The following is a 19,521-nucleotide window of genomic DNA, read 5'->3' on the forward strand; positions in this document are numbered from 1 at the left end:
TTTCTCCTGCTGTAATTATTGCTTTTAGTCACCTCATTACGAAGCAGACAACAGAGCATAAGGCTGGAGGTAGCAGCACAGTGGGGAGAAGGCATGTGGAGATTTTGGGCTGTGTTTTCTCACTCTCTGCCTTGGGGCATTAATATTTTTTCCTCCAGGACCAGCTTTCCAGCAGAAAATCAAAAGGCACATGAAGAGGTAGCAGGAGAAAAACAGCAGCAGGAAGAGCCTTCAATCAGCCCGACACCGAGATCACCATCAGCCGGAGAGGCTTTGGCCAGATGAGCTCATTAAGCACGAACATCCTTTATTACAGCAGCCCCTGTGCTGCTGTGGTTTGGGGCAAGAAAGCAGCAGCAGGAAGCGAGGAGCCTGAAATTTGGCATCACAGCACTTTCCCCTTCTCCACTTTTTCAATATAAAGCAGCAACAGTGGCTCTTGTGGGATCTGCGCTGGCCTGGGGCATGGGGAACCCACACTGTTCCTTGCTTGCAGGCCAGAGGAACAAAATGGCCTCAGGTTGCACCAAGAGAGTTTGAGGTTGGATGTGGGGAACAATTTCTTCCCCAAAGGGCTGTGGGGCATTGGAACAGGCTGCCCAGGGCAGTGCTGGAGTCACCATCCCTGGAGGGTTGGACAGACGGACATGAGGTTCTCAGGGACATGGGGCAGTGCCGGGGGTGGGTTATGGTTGGAATCTATCTTGAGGTTCTTTTCCAACCAAAATGATTCTCTGATTCTATGACAATCAAACACTTTTTCTGCACTTTCTACCCCATGACCTCATTAATGTTTATAAATATGGAAAGGGTGAGTGTCAGGAGGATGGAGCCAGGCTCTTCTCAGTGACAACCAATGGTAGGTCAAGCGGCAATGGGTACAAACTGGAACACAGGAGGTTCCACTTAAATTTGAGAAGAAACTTCTTCCTGGTGAGGGTGGCAGAGCCTGGCCCAGGCTGCCCAGGGGGTTGTGGAGTCTCCTTCTGTGCAGACATTCCAACCTGCCTGGACACCTTCCTGTGTAACCTCATCTGGGTGTTCCTGCTCCATGGGGGGATTGCACTGGATGAGTTTTGAGGTCCCTTCCAACCCCTGACATTCTGGGATTCTGTGATCCTGAGCGCACGCCCCGTACATGCACATCCACATCCCTCTCATTGCAGGCCTGAGCTCTTCGCATCCTCCCGTGTCACGTAACCACCGTTAAACCACAAGTTGCCGTTTCAGGGAGCACATGGAAGATCAGGTAATGGCCTTTGCGACCGGCCTTATCTCAGCGCGTCTCATACAAATGCACCCATAAATCATGGTAAAATGCGGTACGCAGGGGAAAACAGCCGCCTCCTGCCCTCTGCTTTTTTCCTGGAGCTTGAAAGCTGATTAAGAATCACTTACTTAAGCTGATGGGTTTCAAGTGATACAACCAGGGCAAACTGCTCTCCTCGAGATGCCCATTAAAGTTTCAATTTACGTACCTCGCACAGAGCCGGAGGGCTGGGGCGTGAGCTGCTGGAATGACCTCTGTTAGCAGCCAGTCAGTTCATTAAATAGTAAAGAGCCAAACAATTTCCAGCTAAATAGCACACTGAGCGTCCTTATTCCATTTCCTGTTTTTAAAGGAAGTATAAATTATTTACTAATGTGCTTAAAGTCCTTTAAGCGGATCCAGGCAGTGAAGCAAAATGTTGTTTACAGGAGGCGGATGCCCAAAGGAAAGTGTCGAAGACATGGACCCCTTTGTGAGCAGTCGCTGAAACGCTGCCAACGATTTACCGGCTTTAATGGAGATAATGGGCCAGGACTACAATTGAGTCAGGCTGGTGGGTTGGACTCTGTTTTGGTAACGATTTGGTGATGAAGTTTATAGATGAAGTTTATAGATGAAGTCCAGAAAACCTCTGGTGCAGAACTTTTCGGGTTTGAACAATTGGCATGTTTACGGATTTTTGTGTTTGAGCCTCATCACTTGAAAGTTCTAATCACGTTCTCACGCGTGTGAAGTCTCCTCCTGGAGACTTCTCCTTCCAGAGCCGTATTTCACCGTTATTCATCCTTAGCATAGAGCTGAGCTGTTTCTACCCCAGTTTTAATCCTTCTCTTGGATTCCTTTAGCAGGGAAGGGGATGGGACTGGGGCAGCTGAGCTCTGTCTCTGCATGGAAACACCTTTTCCCCTCCCTATGCCGCAGGATCGCGCCACCTTCCACTGCCGGACTTAGTCCCCCGTGTTCTTGCCAAGCCCAGAAACAGTAAATCCTCCTGCGTGTGAAATGTTTACAAAAGGTCTGTAAACGTGGCCCTGACTCCTGCTCCTCCCGGCCACGTTTCCACTCCATCTTGCCACGTTCTAATGGTTTCCTTGGGCTGCTCCGTGTGGGAAGGGGCTCACTGGAGCTGGGCTTGGGCTCCACGGGGACACGACACATTTCTCAGGGACTTTTCCAGTTGTGAGCAACTTGGCAAGGGGATTTTTAACAGATGTGGCAATTCAACTCGAACGGGAGCAGCTGCTCCGACTGCAATAAACTATAATACTCTGGCTTTTGCAATAAAACTCCCATCTGAGTCAGACTTTGCAAATGCTTTACAACTGGTGCTTGCAATTCATCATATCTCTACTTGAATTACTTTCCAGGACGGGTCTCCATTCATTTCATGCAAACTATCTCTTCTTGTCCATCTCTACCCTGGGTTTCATTTTCCACAGCTGCTTGCTGGGAAAATTCATTAACTCTGCGGTGCGGATGATTAAATTGCTGGTTGTAGGGATGGTGATCTGGATGTTTTTCTTTTCTAGGCCTCTGGCTGCTGTACAAAAAGCTGGTGTGAGGTAGATTTAACTTGGAGCGTTGACCTTGGTCTTGTTTCTTGGTGTCACAGCAGGGCCTGAGAGCTTTGGATGCGGTTTAGGGTCTTGGGAATGTGGGACGGCCAGCCTGTCCCTCTGAGAATGCTGATGGCGAAATTTTGGGACCCCTCTCAGGACACATGGAGACAGCAGCGTCTTGCAGACACAAGGTTGGGTCGGTGCATCAAGCTGTAGTTTCATGCCCTGTCCCGGCACCCAGCCTTGCCCCAGCTGAGCAGAACTGATGGAAACGAGTCTGGGCAATGTGTCTGAACAGATCTTCATCCACGTCGGTATTTTGGATTGCTCGTGCTCAGATTACTCTGTTTTAGGGGAATGGTTCATTTGCAATGAAAAACTCCACTAATTACGGGAGGTGAAGAGACCTTCTGCCCTTGGCTTCTTGTAGACGTGATCCTGGTCCCCTCCTCTGGTCCCAGCAGCACTGGGCTGCCACGACGCAGCTCCTGGCCCACCCGGGGCCTTGGCTTGAGCTTTCTGCTCTGTTCTCCGTTTCCCATCGCAGACATTCAACCCTGGGACCACTCCATGACAGGAGAGCTTCCTCACCACTGAGAAATGTGGTCAGAGCTGATGGGTGTAAATGCTTTTTTTTTCCTCCTTTAAGTGATTTGGATATTCCTGTAATCATCACATGTCTTCCATCTGATTTTCATTGCCATCTGATTTTCATAATTCCCAACCATCAGATTTCTCGCTGCTAGAGGCAGCTCATTCCTTGCAGAGGCCATTTCGGTTCTCCACAGCTCCTCCTTGCTGTTCCTCAGGCCTTCAGGTGTCCAGGGGGCCCTTAGTCTGGTGTCACAGGTCCAGGAGTCTCTGCCCTGACACCATCCTACCGGCAGACAGCTGGTTCAGTTGGCTTCAGTCAATAAATCTATATCCATATGGATCCTTCCAAGCAGCCACCCTTTATCACCAGCTCCATCCCTACAGCTGCAGGCAGACGAGCTCAGCTGCTGTGAAGAGTGATCTTAGGGGTGGAAGTGCCATCCCTCCAACAGCCCAAAAAGTTTATTGGGGAAGGAGGCGAATTTTTGGGGCTTGGAAGAGTGAAGACCTGCTCTTGAGAGGTGCTTTCGGGGTCTGCTGCAGATGGAGACAGGGTCTCTGTTGAGGTTGTAATCCCTGTAGCATGGCCCCAAGGACTGTGCCACAGCTTGTTTTGGCAGGGAGAAAATCAGGAGAAACGGGAGGTTTTCCAAACTGCTGAGGTATATCCAGAGAGGTGATGGGGCTTCTCCTGTCCTGCATGAGGATCCAGCTCATAGCTTGACATCGCGCAGGTATCTGAACCCAAGGGACCACAGGATTGATGTTTTACCTTCCTCTCATTAAATTCAGTTTGCATCTTGCTCTGCGGGCACAGGTGGAAGAGGCCGGATTGGGCTGCAGCTGCCCCATGTCGCAGGGGAACGGGTGTCTCGGCGCAGCAGGAAGGGGCAGGCCCTGTGCTTCTGTCCAGGTGCCATTTTGATGACGCTGAGGCTGTTCCCTTGTGTTTTAGAATCATAGAATCATTTTGGTTGGAAAAGACCCTCAAGATCGTCGAGTTCAACTGTTAACACACCCCCGGCACTGCCCCATGTCCCTAAAAACCTCATGTCCGTCTGTCCAACCCTCCAGGGATGGTGACTCCACCACTGCCCTGGGCAGCCTGTTCCAATGCCCCACAGCCCTTTGGGGAAGAAATTGTTCCCCACATCCAACCTCAACCTCCCCTGGTGCCATTTGAGGCCATTTCCTCTGGTCCTGGCGCTTGTTCCTCAGAAGAGACCAACCCTGCCCTCGCTACACCCTCCATTCAGGTAGTTGCAGAGAGCAATTTTCTTCCTTTTGCAAAGCCAGCACAGTCCTTGGATACCTGCAGGATCTCTCTGCAGCACCAGCAATTTTTGCTGCATGAAAGCAGCAACAATGGCAATCAGGGACCTTCCCATGCAGGATGTTTGCTCCCAAAAACACCTTTTGCCATCACCCACGGAAAACATGGGTCATCCTAAAATCCAGCGTGCCTGTGAGCCGGGAGAGCTGCCGGCTGTCCTGGCCCCTTCACTGCAAAGGGCTGCCAGCCCCTCCTGGATGCTCTGAACGGGAGCCAGGTTCCCGGGGAGAAAACGCGGGGATTCCAGTTTAATTGAGCCTGTTCAATGGCCTTGGGCTGCTATAAACCATGTCGCTGTCTGGGCAATGAAAGGAACCAGGGGGAGGCAGGACAGCTCCTGATTCCCAAACCTGCTCCACGCCGGCATCCCCCACAGCGAGGAAACCTGCTACAGCTCCAGCCAACCAACCAGCCTCGCTGGGGCTGGGAATCATAGAATCATGGAATAATTTGGGTTGGAAAGGACCTTCAAAGCTCATCCAGTGCCACCCCTGCCATGAGCAGGGACATCTTCACCTGCTCAGGTTGCTCAGAGCCCCGTCCAGCCCAGGGATGTCTCCAGGGATGGAGCATCCACTGCCTCTCTGGCCAACCTGGGCCAGGCTCTCACCACCCCCATTGTAAAATAATTTCTTCCTTACATCTGGCCTGAACGACAACCCTTTGCTTTGCTGGACCAGCACTGAGCTCTCCAGGATGAAGTGTGCACGCACATCACAGCTTTTTCAGGATGCTGCCAGCTTCCATTTCAGCAGGGATGGAGTTGAGGTGAATCCATCCCCGTTGGGTTGCAGACAGCATCTTGGAGCATCACCACTTATCTCTGGGAATCGCGCTGGCCGGCTCGGGCTGCAGACGGGGACGGCCTGAGCCAAGGGAGGAATCCCACGTTGCTATTTGTGGAAGGGACTGAAATGTTCCCGGCTGTGAAGGCCCCAGCTCGGAGCCCACTGGCTTAGCCGGGCTGTGTCTGGGGGGAGAGGGGACATTCCCTTGCTGCCTAACGCCACCAAGGCCCCTGCTTTGTACCAGGGTGCAGCTTGACCCCGACTCTGGTTGTCAATGCTGACCCTGAAATGCTGACACAACACATAGTTTCTCCTTAATAGGGCATGGAAAAGGCGATTCACGTCAGGGCCAGGCTTTTTTGCTAATGTTGTGCCTTTCCCTGTCTTTATATGATCCAGAAATACATGGGTTGAGCCCCTCCTGGATAAACTCAGCCTAAAAAAAAAAAGATTATCTTGGGCAGATACTTCCTGCTCTGGAAGTATCATGGTCCCAAGCTGGAAACCAGCAGAGTGGGTTTTGTGCAGGTTTGGAGGGTCTTTTCTTAAAAATGGTTTGAGCCCCTGGTTAACAGGCTCTTGGGTTCAGATCCCTACACAGAGACATCCTCAGCTCCTGGTCACTTCTCCAAACCAGTGTCTGATGGTCTGGCATTACCCTGGGGTGAGGATCTCAAACGCAGATGTTCCTTCAACTTGTCCCCAAGTGCCACCCCCAGACTTGACCACCTTCATGGCCATTTGAGCAAGATGTTCCTGCCTGGCCCCCATCCCCCTCCCCTAATTTGCTGCTCTCTCTTTGATGCTCACAGGCTGCTGTGGAGCTGGGCTGGAGCAGAGGAACGAGCAGGGTTTTAAATAACCTCCCCCAAAATATATGTGTGTTTGTGTTGGATCGTTTCTGGGAGCTGGTTCACAGCGGGGCTCCAGAAACGGCGGGATGGGCCATGGAGGGGGAGGAAGGGGCAGGGGTGAGGGAGGAAAGAAGGGGAGCAATTCTCAGCCTCTTTGCTGCCAGGGAAAATGTGACACTGCACCACGCTGGAAAAAAAAAAAAGGAAAGGTTTTCCCACAGATGAGATTTCTCCTGCTAATCTTGTGTCTCAGTGATGGGGTTGGGAAAAGTCACACACACACTCACTCTTGTTTGGGTCTGCTGCTGTGTCTCTCAGTCCTGCGGTCCATCCAGACAGATTAGAGATGTTTGAGGTACATCCCTGGCCTTTTGGCTTTAGTATCTCCTGCTAAGGTGGTGCCCTATGGTATTTTCCTACCTGCATTAAATCCCAGACCTCCTCCTGAACTCGCCTGCAGCTCGGCCTCAGCGCCGTGCAGCCCAACAGCCCCAGTTCCTCTTGTGGTGAAGGCTCAGCTGGTCCCTCTGAGGACGGTGAGAAGCAACCTGCAGACTCAGATCGGGGGACAGGAATGAGGAACCTTACAGCCAGGACGATTTCTTGCAGATGTAGGGTTGAATGAAGCATTGGTGGTGATTTATACGGTGCTAGGAAGGGAGCAACACCTCTTCTGCCACCGGCACATGAGCTGGCTTTTCTGTGCCCAGGGATGCAGCTGGAGAATCACAGAATCCATCAAATCCAACCATAACCCAACCCCAGCACTGCCCCATGTCCCTGAGAACCTCATCTCTGTGTCTGTCCAACCCTCCAGGGATGGTGACTCCAGCACTGCCCTGGGCAGCCTGTTCCAATGCCCCACAGCCCTTTGGGGAAGAAATTGTTCCCCAGATCCAACCTCAACCTCCCCTGGCACAACTTGAGGCCGTTTCCTCTGCTCCTGGCGCTTGTTCCTGGGGAGCAGAGCCCGAGTCCCCCTTGACTCCAAGCTCCTCTCAGGCAGTTCAGAGATCAGAAGGTCTCCCCCTCCCAGCTCCTTTTCCACCGGACACTTGTGCTCCAGCCTCTCTTCCCCGAGCCTGTAGCGCTGCCTGGGGTTGGTGAGACCCAAGTGCAGGATCCAGCACTTGGCCTTGGTGAACCTCAGACAATTGGCCTCAGAAAAGCACCAAGAGCTCACAAGCACCTCAACAACTATTTCTGCCCACACTACAGGAGGCTGGTCGAAGCCCTGGGCTCCCAGTGCCCCCTAAAACCTGGTTGCAGCCTGGCCGCAGTCTCACTCCCCGGGGGAGAGATTGGGAAGAGATAGATGGAGCTGTTGCTCCTAATTTGTGCAAGAGGAAATCCCCATGGACAGCAACTGGCACTTGAGGAGCATGGAGATGACAAGAGAGGGGAGGATGGGGCCACTAGAGAGACCACCAAGGTCAGCGTGTTTGGGCAGCCTGAGAGCGAGGGAAGAGTTGGAGCAGAGGACAGTGGGCACGACTGTGGGGAAGGGGGGACAGGAGTGAGGGACAGCATCTTCTGCTGTGTCCCTTCAATCTGGAGATATCCCAGCCCTCTGCAGAGGGTGGGGAGAGAGGATGCAGGGTGGAGGATGAGGGACAGCCAAGCCTGGGCTGGTGCAGATGAAGGGAAGGAGTTGGCTGAGGGGAGGGTGTGATGGTTGGAAACTCCAGAAGTGAGAGAAAGGTGTTTGGTGACAACAAGAGGGGGCACAAGTCCCTCACCAGCAGCTGACTTGGCAAAGTGGACCATGGGCTGCTCCAGACAGGCTCTGTTTCACCGATATCTCTGTCACTCCTTAAATCCTGGAGAAATGAATCCCTGGGGAAGAGGGAGGAGGGAAATGAGTAGAAACACGAAGCTTTTCCTACCCTTGTCGCCATCTCCACTGACATCTAGTGGCAAAATAATCTTTCCCCTGTCAGAGAGAAGAGCTGGCTCCTTCCAGGCACTGTGGCCTCCCCACTGCTCCCTGCAGTGATATTGGGCTGTGTGTTGGAAGGAGATGTGTTTGCCAGCACTGTACTGGTCATACTGGTATTCCCTGCATGGTTATGTCTCAATGAGGCAACTCTAAGTAAACTGGTCCGTGTCAGACACCTCACGCTCCCAGGTGGGAAAGGTCCCGCTCTCTGTCCTCGCTCGGAGGGTTGGTACCAGTTCCAGAGCGGAGCTGCCTCCTCCTTGTTGTTCCCAGAGTGATGCTGATTGTCACCCGACACATCTATAGAATCATAGAACCATTTCAGTTGGAAGAGACCCTCAGGATCATCGAGTCCAACCATAACCTAGACTAACCCCAGCACTAAACCATGTCCCTAAAAACCTCATCTCCATCTGTCCAACCCTCCAGGGATGCTGACCTCTCTGCAGAGCTTGGGGCTGGCAGGAGACAGAGTCTTGTCCCCAAGGGAACGTCTGTCCTGGTTGCTGGAGACCTGGAGACCTGCGGCTGCCCTGGGCTGGGGAGAAACCACTTATGGAGTCATAGAGTCATTTGGGTTGGAAAAGACCTTTAAGATCATTAAGTCCAACACTGCCAAGGCCACCACTACCCCATGTCCCTGAGAACCTCATCTCTGTGTCTGTCCAACCCTCCAGGGATGGTGACTCCAGCACTGCCCTGGGCAGCCTGTTCCGATGCCCCACAGCCCTTTGGGGAAGAAATTGTTCCCCACATCCAAACTCAACCTCCCCTGGCGCAACTTGAGGCCGTTTCGTCTGCTCCTGGCGCTTGTTCCTGGGGAGCAGAGCCCGACCCCCCTGGCTCCAAGCTCCTTTCAGGCAGTTCAGAGATCAGAAGGTCTCCCCTCAGCTCCTGTTCTCCAGCTGAACCCCCCAGGTCCCTCAGCCGCTCCATCACACTTGTGCTCCAGCCCCTACCCCAGCCCCGTTCCCTTCTCTCAACTCGCTCCAGCACCTCAAGGCCTTTCTTGGTGTGAGGGGCCCAAAACTGCCCCCAGGATTGGTGGTTTGGCCTCCCCAGGTCCCAGCACAGGGACGGTCACTGCCCTGGGCCTGCTGGCCACACCAGTGCTGGTACCAGCCAGGATGCTGGTGGCCTCTTGGCCACCTGGGCACTCGCTGGCTCATGTTCAGCCGCTGGCACCAACACCCCCAGCTCCTTTTCCGCCGGGCACTTTCCAGCCGCTCTTCCCCGAGCCTGTAGCGCTGCCTGGGGTTGCTGTGACCCCAGGGCAGGACCCGGCACTTGGCCTTGGTGAACCTCAGACAAATGGCCTCAGCCCATCCATCCAGCCGGGCCAGACCCCTCTGTATGGCCTTCCCACCCTCCAGCACATCAACACTCCACCCAACTTGGTGTTGTCTGCAAACTCACTGAGGGTGCACTCGATCCCCTCACGAGTCCCCTTATGGGGACCTTTGCTCTTCAGCTTTGCACAACTTGAGCAGTCTAGCCCAAAAACAGAGGCAGTGGGGGAGACAGAGGATCAGATGGAATTATTTACAGAGCCATTAAGTGTTGTTTTCCTATTTCTTCTTACTTATTTTTTGATAATTCTAACATTTAATTTCTTCTTCTATTGCAAAGACGCAATGGGGTCTGTGCATTCATGGCTGTGCAATGCCCCTGCCTTCACCTGTGGCCACTTATTTTCTGCAAGGCTTTCCCAAAGAAGCCTTACAAAAAGCCAAATAGCTCATTTTTACCTTTTTTTTCCCCTCATCCCCCTATCTGGTGGCTCCAGGAGGTTTGCAAGGCAGAAATACCTTTTGCTGGCTCTTCCCAAACGGACCGTATTTACCCACCGGCGTGCGGGTATTTTCATGTATCATTTCTACCCGTTATTATAATTTCTAGTTGAAGTGGCACAACCAACCCCCTGTAATCCCCTACAAACCCTGGACCACTTATAATAATAACAATAAAAAAGCCACTTTCCCCATCTTTGACCACCACAGGAGAAATCCCATCTTACTGGTACTAATTTAACTCAGTGCCCAGACTGCAGAGGTGATAATATGATTATAGGAGGAAAAATATCCCGCAGAAGATCTGCCCTGGAGCCACAACTGTCCTGTTGGCCGAATTATTTGTCTTTTAGTGAGGTGTAGAGCCCTCAAGATGCTGCACACATAGAGCAGGTAAGACCTGCAATAGCTGTAAGTTTACAGTTAGATATCATTCATATTTACAGTTAACTATTGATAGTTAATAGCTGTTGTTAACATTTACATAAAGCGGCAAATTATGGGGTAATAGTAGAGCATCCTCTGGTAGCAAAGGCTCCTCACTTTCCACTGGAAATTAACCAAATAACCTGTGATTTTTCACACCTTTTTCCTCGTGAGCTTTGACTACCTAAAAAATAAAGGTTAACAAGACTGTTAGGGGGGACTGTGCTGTTCCCCTCACCTCAGGCTGCGCTCCCCTCACAGCACGGCGAAGAGAAGGTGTCTTTATTACCAGAGAACGCCCCCAGGTAGCAAATCGGGGTGAATTACATCGGTTTTGTAGCCGCTTTAATGCGGGTTGTGGGCGTTCACAGCCTGTCAGGGCGGGAAAACCCACTGACAGGTTCCAGCCTCCCCAACATGGCGGCGCGTCAGCACCGGGGAGACTACATTTCCCATCGGCCCCCGCCCGCCGACCCACGTGATCGCGGCGGCCCAATGGGGAGCGGCGGAAGGCAGATATAGCCCTCCCTCGGGGAAAGGTTCCCTCCTTTCCGCCGGGCGGCGCGGCTCAAGATGGCGGTGCAGATCTCCAAGAAGCGCAAGGTGAGGGCGGCGGCCCGGCTCGCCGCAGCTTTGGGGCGCCTCCATACCGGCGGGGTCGCGTCGGAGGAGGCCCCGGGCTTCGTCGGGGCGGGGCGGCGGGGTGGGGATGGCGGCGGATGCGGGAGGATGGAGGCGGATTGCGGCTGGGCGGCCCGGCGGGGAACATGGCGGCGGGAGGCCGGGGTGAGGGAGTGCGCGGGGGACCCTGCGCAGACCACGGGGCGGGGGGAGAGCGCGGGGGGCAGCCATAATTCCCCCTCTCAGCCCTCTCTGGGGCCTGTGCTGAGCTCTGGAACTGTGTCCAGTGTCCGGGCTGGACTGGGCAGAGAAGAACCGGATGAAGTTCAACAAGGGCAAGTTTAGGATCGTGGGAGTGACAACCGCAGGCACCAGTACAGGTTGGGGTTGACCTTCTGGAAAGCAGGATTGCAGAGGAAGACCTGGGCGTCCTGGGGGACAACAGGTTGACCATGAATCAACAGTGTGCCCTGTGGCCAAGAGGCCAATGGTACCTGGGCTACATAGGAAGAGTGTGACCAGCAGGTTGAGGGAGGTTCCTCCCACTCTGCTCTGCCTTGGTGAAGCAGAATCTGGAGCATTTGGTCCAGTTCTGGGCTCCCCAGTTTAAGAAGGACAAGGAATTACTGGGGAGAGTCCAGTGGTGGGCTACAAAGATGCTGAGGGGTCTGGAGCATCTTTGTGATGAGGAGACACTGAGAGAGCTGGGGCTGTTGAGCTGGAGAAGAGAAGCTGAGAGGGATCTGATCAATGGATCAATATGTCAGGGTGGGTGTCAGAGGATGGACCAGACTCTGTTCAGTGGTGCCCAACGCCAGGGTGAGGGGCAACGGGCACAGACTGAAACACAGGGGGCTTCATCTGAACATGAGGAGAAACTTCTTTGCTGAGAGGTGCCAGAGCCTGGCCCAGGCTGCCCAGAGCGGGTGTGGAGTCTCCTCTGAGACATTCAAACCCGCATGGACCCACCTGTGTGATCTGCTCTGGTGACCCTGCGTGAGTAGGTGAGTTGGGCTGGGGGATCTCCAAAGGTCCCTTCAACCCCAACCACACTGTGGTTCTGTGACTCCCTGATCAGATGGTGCAGGACTCTGCCTGTCTTGTAGAGGGGGGGGGAGGTTTGGCGCCTGTGCATTGTAAGGGTAGAAGTGGGAGCCCTGGCAGCAGGACTTGTGGGGCTCATAAAGGGATGTGACCTCTGAAATTATTTTATGTAATTTCGTACCAAATCAGAAGTGCCACTGCACTTCTACGATAGCTACAATTTCTGCCTGAGGTCGATCAGGCAGTGATGTAGGCTCCTGCTAGAATTGAATTGAATTGTCTCTGGGAGCTTCAGGAGAAATGCTTTTATTTGTCCCCACTGATACTTCCTCTCTGTGGGGGAAGAAGCCGTCAGTCTGCAGTATGATCATAGAATCATTTCAGTTGGAAGAGACCCTTAAGATCATAGAGTCCAACCATAATCTAAATTTAGCCCTAAATAATGTCCCTAAGAACTTCATCTATATGTTTTTAAAACCTCTCCAGGGATGGTGATCCCAAGGATGAATTGCTCCTAAACTCATTATGTGAAAATTGTGTGTTCAGGCTGTTTGCTTTGATGCGATCCATTTGTTGTTGTTTTATTTTTTTAGTTTGTCGCTGATGGTATCTTCAAAGCTGAGCTGAATGAGTTTCTGACTCGTGAACTGGCTGAAGATGGGTACTCGGGCGTTGAAGTCCGGGTCACTCCAACCAGGACTGAGATTATCATACTTGCCACCAGGTAACTGTGGTGCTGCTGCTGACTTTATGGGTGCTGTACAAGGCTGTAAGGGATTCTGCTGCTGGCTGAAGATTAAAGCAATAAATAGTAGGGTAAACTACTTGAGAAAGAGATCCTAAAGTGATCTTTAGCGACAGAGTAGTGCTACAACCCCTAAACTAAGTTATATACTCGGCTTGGAAGCTCTCTGGGATGGTTACAGGCTCAGGTGTGGAGGCACTCTTCTCAGTCATACTGTACTTTTTTTGTCCAGAACTCAGAATGTCCTGGGTGAGAAAGGCCGCCGCATCCGGGAGCTGACGGCTGTCGTGCAGAAGAGGTTTGGATTCCCTGAGGGAAGCGTTGAGGTAAAACTGTCTCGGTTAAAACAGGAGTACGTGGGTTGTGCACTTAGATTTGTGTGCTGTCTAGATGGTGTCAGCTGAAAGGGGGTTTGACTTGAAGAGAACTTGGGATGTGGTTTGCCTGTTCTCACAGAACACTCCTGCGTGGAACTACAAAATGCTTTGCTCTTTGTGGTATTTTAAGTGCTGTCACTTTGGCTGTTTTCTCCGATTTCCCAACAAGGAGGATGCAAATAAAACTTTTAAAGCTTGTCTGTAGATACTTTGTAGAGAATGTTGCTGTCTCAGTATTGAAGTGAGAAGGAGCTTAATGTTTTGTACTTGTGTGTTACCATTTCCCTTATTGAATTCATAATGCTTCTGTCCTTATAAAGAAACTGTTTCGTTGCAGAAGGATTGTTGACATTTTTGATTAAAAAGGACAGTAAAGTGACCAGCAATTTCTCATCTTTTAATGTTTGAAATCTGGTAGCTGTACTTGCACTTTTCTCTAAAACAAATTAGCGGTGGAGGGCAGTGTGTGTTCTGGGGTAATGCTCAGATTTATTCCTGCTTGGCCAGTGTTGTTGGATCACATTGTACAGTGCAAATTGCTGATTATCTCCAGCAAATGCTTAAACACAGTGGCACAAACTCACACAGCACATCAGGATTTGTCAGCTCTAGGAATATTGTGTGCATGATTCGGAACGTCTGCTTCTTCTGAAGTATCAGACTTTGGGCTTTTGGAGATGTTAGATTTTATAACACTCTCCCGGCTTTTAAAAATCAAATATTTTCTTAGATTTTTTTAATACTTAAGTAGACTTACGTAACTGATGCAAAACTGTCTGACGTTTTTGTGCTTGTTTGGATACCTCTCTTTAGTGATACGGAGTATTTTAAGTCTGTTGGAAGCAGCAGCTCTTTGAGACTGCACCATGGATATTTTAATAGTCTCCTGACTTTCAGTGGAGCATTGTGAGTGTTTCTCAGCTCTGCCAGGAGCAGGAGACAGGCACTAAAGGAGTTACGGGAGTGTAGTGCCCGAGGATAAAACTTGCTCATGTTAAATTAGAAGTATCTTGAAATACAGCCCTGTTTCTGAGTCTGCTTCTTTTGCTTTCTAGCTCTATGCTGAGAAGGTGGCCACGAGAGGTCTGTGCGCAATCGCTCAGGCAGAGTCCCTGCGGTACAAGCTTCTGGGAGGTTTAGCGGTGCGTCGGTGAGTAGAGCAAGTTGAACGTGATTGCACAGTGAGGAAGTGTGGGATTCAAATACCATTTCATAAAAAAACTCCTTGCCGACTTGCCTTTAGTTTGAAAATTTAACCTAGTCATACTGCGCTTGCAAAGGACAGTTCATATTTTTTATAATTCTACCATATAGAAGCTTTTTGTTTAATATGCAGTTACTTTTGATAGTAACTGCTAGATAATGTATTTCGGATTTAAAAGTTGAAGTCATAGAGTATATTAGATTACACGTTGTCTGGCTGGTGTGCATAAAGCTTGCTTTTATTTCTTTGTGAATAAATGGGTGGAGGACTGAAACACAATTTCAGGCCTTCTGGCTGAATTGTAGTTCAGGTGACAGTGGCCTTGCCTCTCAAGTCCCTTCAGTGACGACAAGATGACGAGTCAGAAGCGGGTGGCTCTTGTTGCGATGCCTCTGCAGTGTCACGTTCTGTGATGCTGCGTGCGGTTCTTCAACAGGAGCGTCCTGTCATAGTTGATTGATTTAGAGGCATTTGTCTGAGAAGGGACCAGAAGCCGCACTCCTGACATATTACAAAGAATTGTCACCGTTCCTACAACCTTACAAGGATCATAAGAGTTTTCTTAGACTGCTAAAACAGTGTCTGTGCTTTGGAACTGGGGTAAAATGCCTCCACAGAGCCGTGTGAGTTTGGCAGTGGGAGTAACACAGTGGCTGTTGCTGCTCTTTTCCTTCAGAGCCTGCTATGGTGTGCTCCGCTTCATCATGGAGAGCGGTGCCAAGGGTTGTGAGGTGGTTGTGTCTGGCAAACTCAGGGGTCAGCGTGCCAAATCCATGAAGTTTGTGGATGGCCTGATGATCCACAGTGGAGACCCAGTGAATTACTACGTTGACACAGCTGTGCGTCACGTCCTTCTGCGGCAGGGTGAGTGGCTGGGATGCAGATCCCTTTGCAGCTCTTTGGGTTCTTTCTACTCGTGCTTCAGAGCCAGAAGATCTCAACTCCTGCTGTCTTGTACCTGCAGGTTGGAGGTTTCCCTCTGTCACCTGTGGGGTGGCAATTCACATGACTTTGATCCTGCAACATGGTTCAATTGTGCTACCACTAGTTGTGCTGACTCTGAAAATCTGTTTTCTTGGGCTTTTGCAACTAAGGTCTCACTGTGGAGTTTGCACAGTACATCTGGGGTAGAACTTTGTGTTACATGAATGGGAAATGGAGAAAGGGGCCTTCAGCAGAGGACAGAATTTCATATAGTCATCCCAGTCATCCACTTTTCTAGTGGTGGGGATTGAATGTTTCCAGTTGAGAACGGGGCTTCAGTTTTTCAAGGTACTAGTGACCTGTGACCTCTGAGGTTGGTAGCAAAACACCTTACAGATGGAACACATATTGAGTTTAAGAGCTGTTGGCAGTTGGGATTTCTAGGGGCTGGCAGACAGAACGCGGGTGCTCTAAGACCCACAAAAAACAAGTGTCAGGCACTTTTCCCCCATAACTGCGCCCTGGCAAGTCCTCCCAGCTAAACCAGCCAAGCCTGCTTACACTTGGCCTTCCCTCTGGTAAAATGCAAATGACTTCTGCATCTTAATTGGCTTTGGGTTATTTAATTGCAGAACACTTGATGTAGGGATACCAGTATAGGCAAAGCTGCTCTCCACCTTCCCTTCGGTGATGATACGATGACGAGTCAGAAGGGATATCCGTGTGTCACTGCCGCCTGTTCAGTGCCATGTTCTGTGGTGCTGTGCTGAGGCTGCCTTGGCCAGGACATCCTACTCATTGGATGATTTAGAGGCATTTGTCTGAGAAGGGATACAAAAGAAGAAAAAAGTGCAATTTCCTAGGAAAGTGAGCAGAGTTATCCCAGGAAGGACAGGTTTAAAACCAGAGTTAGCCTGGCTTAAGTATATAGCATGTTTTTAGTCCCAGGCTGCAGTTAGTGAAGGCAATGAATTGGATAAAGGTAAACACACTGATTTAAAATGCACAGTAATTAGATTTTTAAGCTTTAGCACATTTGTGTTAATCAGCTTGCATCTTCAGTGTTGTCAGGAGATGTTCGTAGTACAGATGGCATATTTTATAACCTTGAAGCTTGTCTCTGCTCCACGTGTGCTTGATATTTTGTGCCAAATTAGCATGCCTGTGTTGTCCTGTCGCTCTTTGCAGGAGTACTGGGAATCAAAGTAAAGATTATGTTGCCTTGGGACCCAAGTGGAAAGATTGGCCCCAAAAAACCTCTGCCAGACCACGTCAGCATCGTGGAACCCAAAGAAGAGATCTTGCCCACCACCCCTATTTCAGAGCAGAAAGGTGGCAAACCAGAACAGCCAGCGATGCCTCAGCCGGTTCCCACTGCCTGAGGGGTAAGTGCTTGTGATGGGTGAGAGGTAGTTTTGGTGAGAATCCATGCAGAAAAGGTGTTGTGTCACCAAAACCAGATGTCCAGTAGCTGGGATACTGGGAGGAAGAGCTGCTGCTGTTGTACCTGGTGCAGCGATCAGCTGGTTTTAGAGTGTTGCCCTGGATGAAGGTGTAAGATGCTGCAAACCTGCTAAGCATACCCTTCAGTGACGATGAGATGACGAGTCTGAAAGGGAATGTCCTTGTCCAAGTGCCCTTTTTTGTGTTGTGTTCTACAGCATGGATTTGGGGACCTTGGGTCACAATTTGAGTGACTTAGAGGCATTTGTCCGAGAAGGGTTCAGTGTCTTGGATATTTTCACATTGTACCATTTGCTACCAGTGTGCAGTTGACTGCTCAAAGTATATATTCCTTATATACACACCTTACCTCATGGGATCCAGTTTGGGATAGACTTAGAAGCCGATAACATTGAGCACAACGTATAGACTAGTTTTAGAAGTAAATAATCGAAGTCTGAAATCCTGTTTCTCTGAATGAGTAGTTTCTAAGACAGAAATTAAAAACTCGAAGTTGTCTGAGACCTGCTCTGGGTTGTTCCCAGTGAAAAAGTGCAACTTGCTGCTTTTAAAAGTTTTGCTTTGCTTTTTCTGATTAAAGCAGCAGGAGGCACGGGGGCTTGTGGCCTCTTGTAGAACTTTCTTAGCTGCTGTTGAAACCCAGGCTGAATTTTCTAATGGAAACAGGCCTTGTTTGAACAGGGGGGAGAGTTCAGGGAGTTTGCAGGGCCACAGTGAAACAAGGGGGTCTGACTTGCAAGATCTGTTCCTGCAGGGAAAATGCAGGAAGGGAGACATGCCATTTAATTTGAAAACTTTGAGCCTGTTCAGTGTTTTGGGTAGAAGAATGGTTACGGGAAAATGGTTGGTCACCATCTCACTCAGTATTTTGTTTTTCGTTGTAGGGTTTGTAACATCCACAACCAGAAGCTTGACTGTCCTGAAAACATCTCTTAATAAAATCACAAAAGACAGTGTTTGTGGAGGTGCTTTATTTTTTTTTGCAAGATATCTTCCAGGAAAGCCTTGCTCTCTCACCTTTGGTATGAAAGGAATTCAGTTGCATTTCTTCCAGCTTGCTTTACCTTTTTGGAGTGAACTCCTCAGATCCTGATCTAAACAAAATGGGGACAAAAATGCTGATTTCTATGAAGAGCTGGAGCAGCGATCTGGTGTTTAGAGGGCAACGACTGACACTCCATGAACTGGAGTAGTACCAGTACCTCTCCAGTTACATACCAGTCCCTTTCTCTGAGATTTCCAGAAGAGGGAGCTTTTTTAGTGAGGTCCAAAGCAGTTGCAGTAGTTTATACCTTTTTGGCCTGAACTGAAGTGTTACTATGATCTGCTAAATGCTTTTTTCACTTCTGTACATCCATTTCTCTTTAATTATAAAGACATTCACTATGTCACTTTCAGGGCTGTAAACTATATAGGAACATTATAGTTCCTGTTTGGGTCAGGTCACCTTAGTTGGTGGAGTTGTGGGGTGAGACAAACTTCTGAGTAGGTATTCACATGTTAGTTGGGGCAAAAAAAGAAGTTACACTCTGGATTTCAAACTTCTATCTTAAGCTTTGACATTAAAATATATTTAAGTGATTCTTTGAGGCCTGAGCAAACTTAATTTGTCACTGTATTAATAACTGGGCTTTAATGAGCTATAGGATAAGATCCTGAAGTTGATAATAGATAACAAGGTTACTTATGCTATGGAAGTACATGGTCTGTAGGCAGGGGTGTGTTTTCACTTCTGTTGCTGTATTAATTACCTTTGATGCTGTTCTTTGCGGTCCAGCTGAAGCCCTGCAGCTGCAGCTGTGAGACTGAGCATTTGGTTCAGTTTCAGGCAGAGATTCTGGTTCTGTCAGCTCCTTTCTCAGGGTGTTTTTTCAAGTCTAGTGCAGTAATGGGAAGAGACTGTTGTGCACATCGTAAGAGATTATTTTGGGCACAGGATCGAGGCTTTGTTTTGCTCAGATTTTGAGAAATTTAAAACCTGTTGCATTAACAAAAAAATGTGCAGATCTGCGAAACTTGCTGCTTTAGGAATAGCTTTCACATCCAGATTTCCATTTCCAGGAGGCTTCTCTGAGGGAGCTGGGCAGGCAGCTTGTGAACTGGAATTTCATACTGGCAGTGTTGGGAACTGGTCCGTCAGCAGCATGTGTGGATGCCTGAGCCTCAGCCTTCCTGTTCCCAGCGGGTCTGGCTGGGGACCTGGTGATGTCTGTCACAAACATGTGTCGTCTTACGGTGTCAGAGAAGGAGGCTGATTTTGGGTTTCTGTGCGCATCTTTCAGTGGAGAGCTTTGAGAAAATGTTACTACACGTTAAATTTTAGTGCAAATAATACCAATATGAATTTTTCAAATACAAATTTGAATTTGGAAAATAATAATGACAAAGTTAGTCTGTCACTTTTTTACTTTAGAGGAGCGGGAAATGTGTGAATGCTGGAAGGCCTGAAGCAATAGAAGAGTGACCTGCAATGCAGGGCCCTGTGTGTTGTGTCTAAATTCTTACATATGCTTGATGATGACAGGGTAGAAATTTCTCCTGCAGTCCTCCAGTGAGGGTTGGCTTTCCTGCAGATCACTCAGATCTCTG

The 19,521-nt window shown here is 49.8% G+C and overlaps 1 protein-coding gene and 3 non-coding genes across 4 annotated transcripts; all 4 read left to right on the forward strand.

Moving 5' to 3' along the window:
• The first annotated feature begins 11,010 nt into the window (after positions 1-11,010).
• Positions 11,011-17,885, forward strand: RPS3 (ribosomal protein S3). Its single transcript, XM_005500610.3, has 7 exons — positions 11,011-11,156; positions 12,812-12,942; positions 13,196-13,289; positions 14,396-14,490; positions 15,221-15,408; positions 16,657-16,853; positions 17,817-17,885. Exons 1-6 carry the CDS (start codon positions 11,127-11,129, stop codon positions 16,848-16,850), a joined length of 732 nt encoding a protein of 243 aa, XP_005500667.1. The 5' UTR covers positions 11,011-11,126; the 3' UTR covers positions 16,851-16,853; positions 17,817-17,885.
• Positions 14,882-15,028, forward strand: LOC135578355 (small nucleolar RNA SNORD15). Its single transcript, XR_010469869.1, has one exon. It is a non-coding gene; the product is annotated as a small nucleolar RNA SNORD15 (small nucleolar RNA).
• Positions 16,151-16,298, forward strand: LOC135578354 (small nucleolar RNA SNORD15). Its single transcript, XR_010469868.1, has one exon. It is a non-coding gene; the product is annotated as a small nucleolar RNA SNORD15 (small nucleolar RNA).
• On the forward strand, positions 17,053-17,189 carry LOC135578356 (small nucleolar RNA SNORD15). The gene has a single exon (XR_010469870.1). It is a non-coding gene; the product is annotated as a small nucleolar RNA SNORD15 (small nucleolar RNA).
• Positions 17,886-19,521: the final 1,636 nt, after the last annotated feature.

The sequence above is a fragment of the Columba livia genome, chromosome 1, assembly GCF_036013475.1.
Source record: "Columba livia isolate bColLiv1 breed racing homer chromosome 1, bColLiv1.pat.W.v2, whole genome shotgun sequence".
In the NCBI taxonomy this organism is placed as follows: domain Eukaryota; kingdom Metazoa; phylum Chordata; class Aves; order Columbiformes; family Columbidae; genus Columba; species Columba livia.

Coding starts and splice junctions, on each gene's coding strand:
- RPS3 (XM_005500610.3), top strand. CDS start 11,127: ATGGCGGTGCAGATCTCCAAGAAGCGCAAG. Junction 12,943..13,195: donor ATTATCATACTTGCCACCAG/GTAACTGTGGTG, acceptor TTTTTTGTCCAG/AACTCAGAATGTCCTGGGTG. Junction 15,409..16,656: donor TCACGTCCTTCTGCGGCAGG/GTGAGTGGCTGG, acceptor CGCTCTTTGCAG/GAGTACTGGGAATCAAAGTA.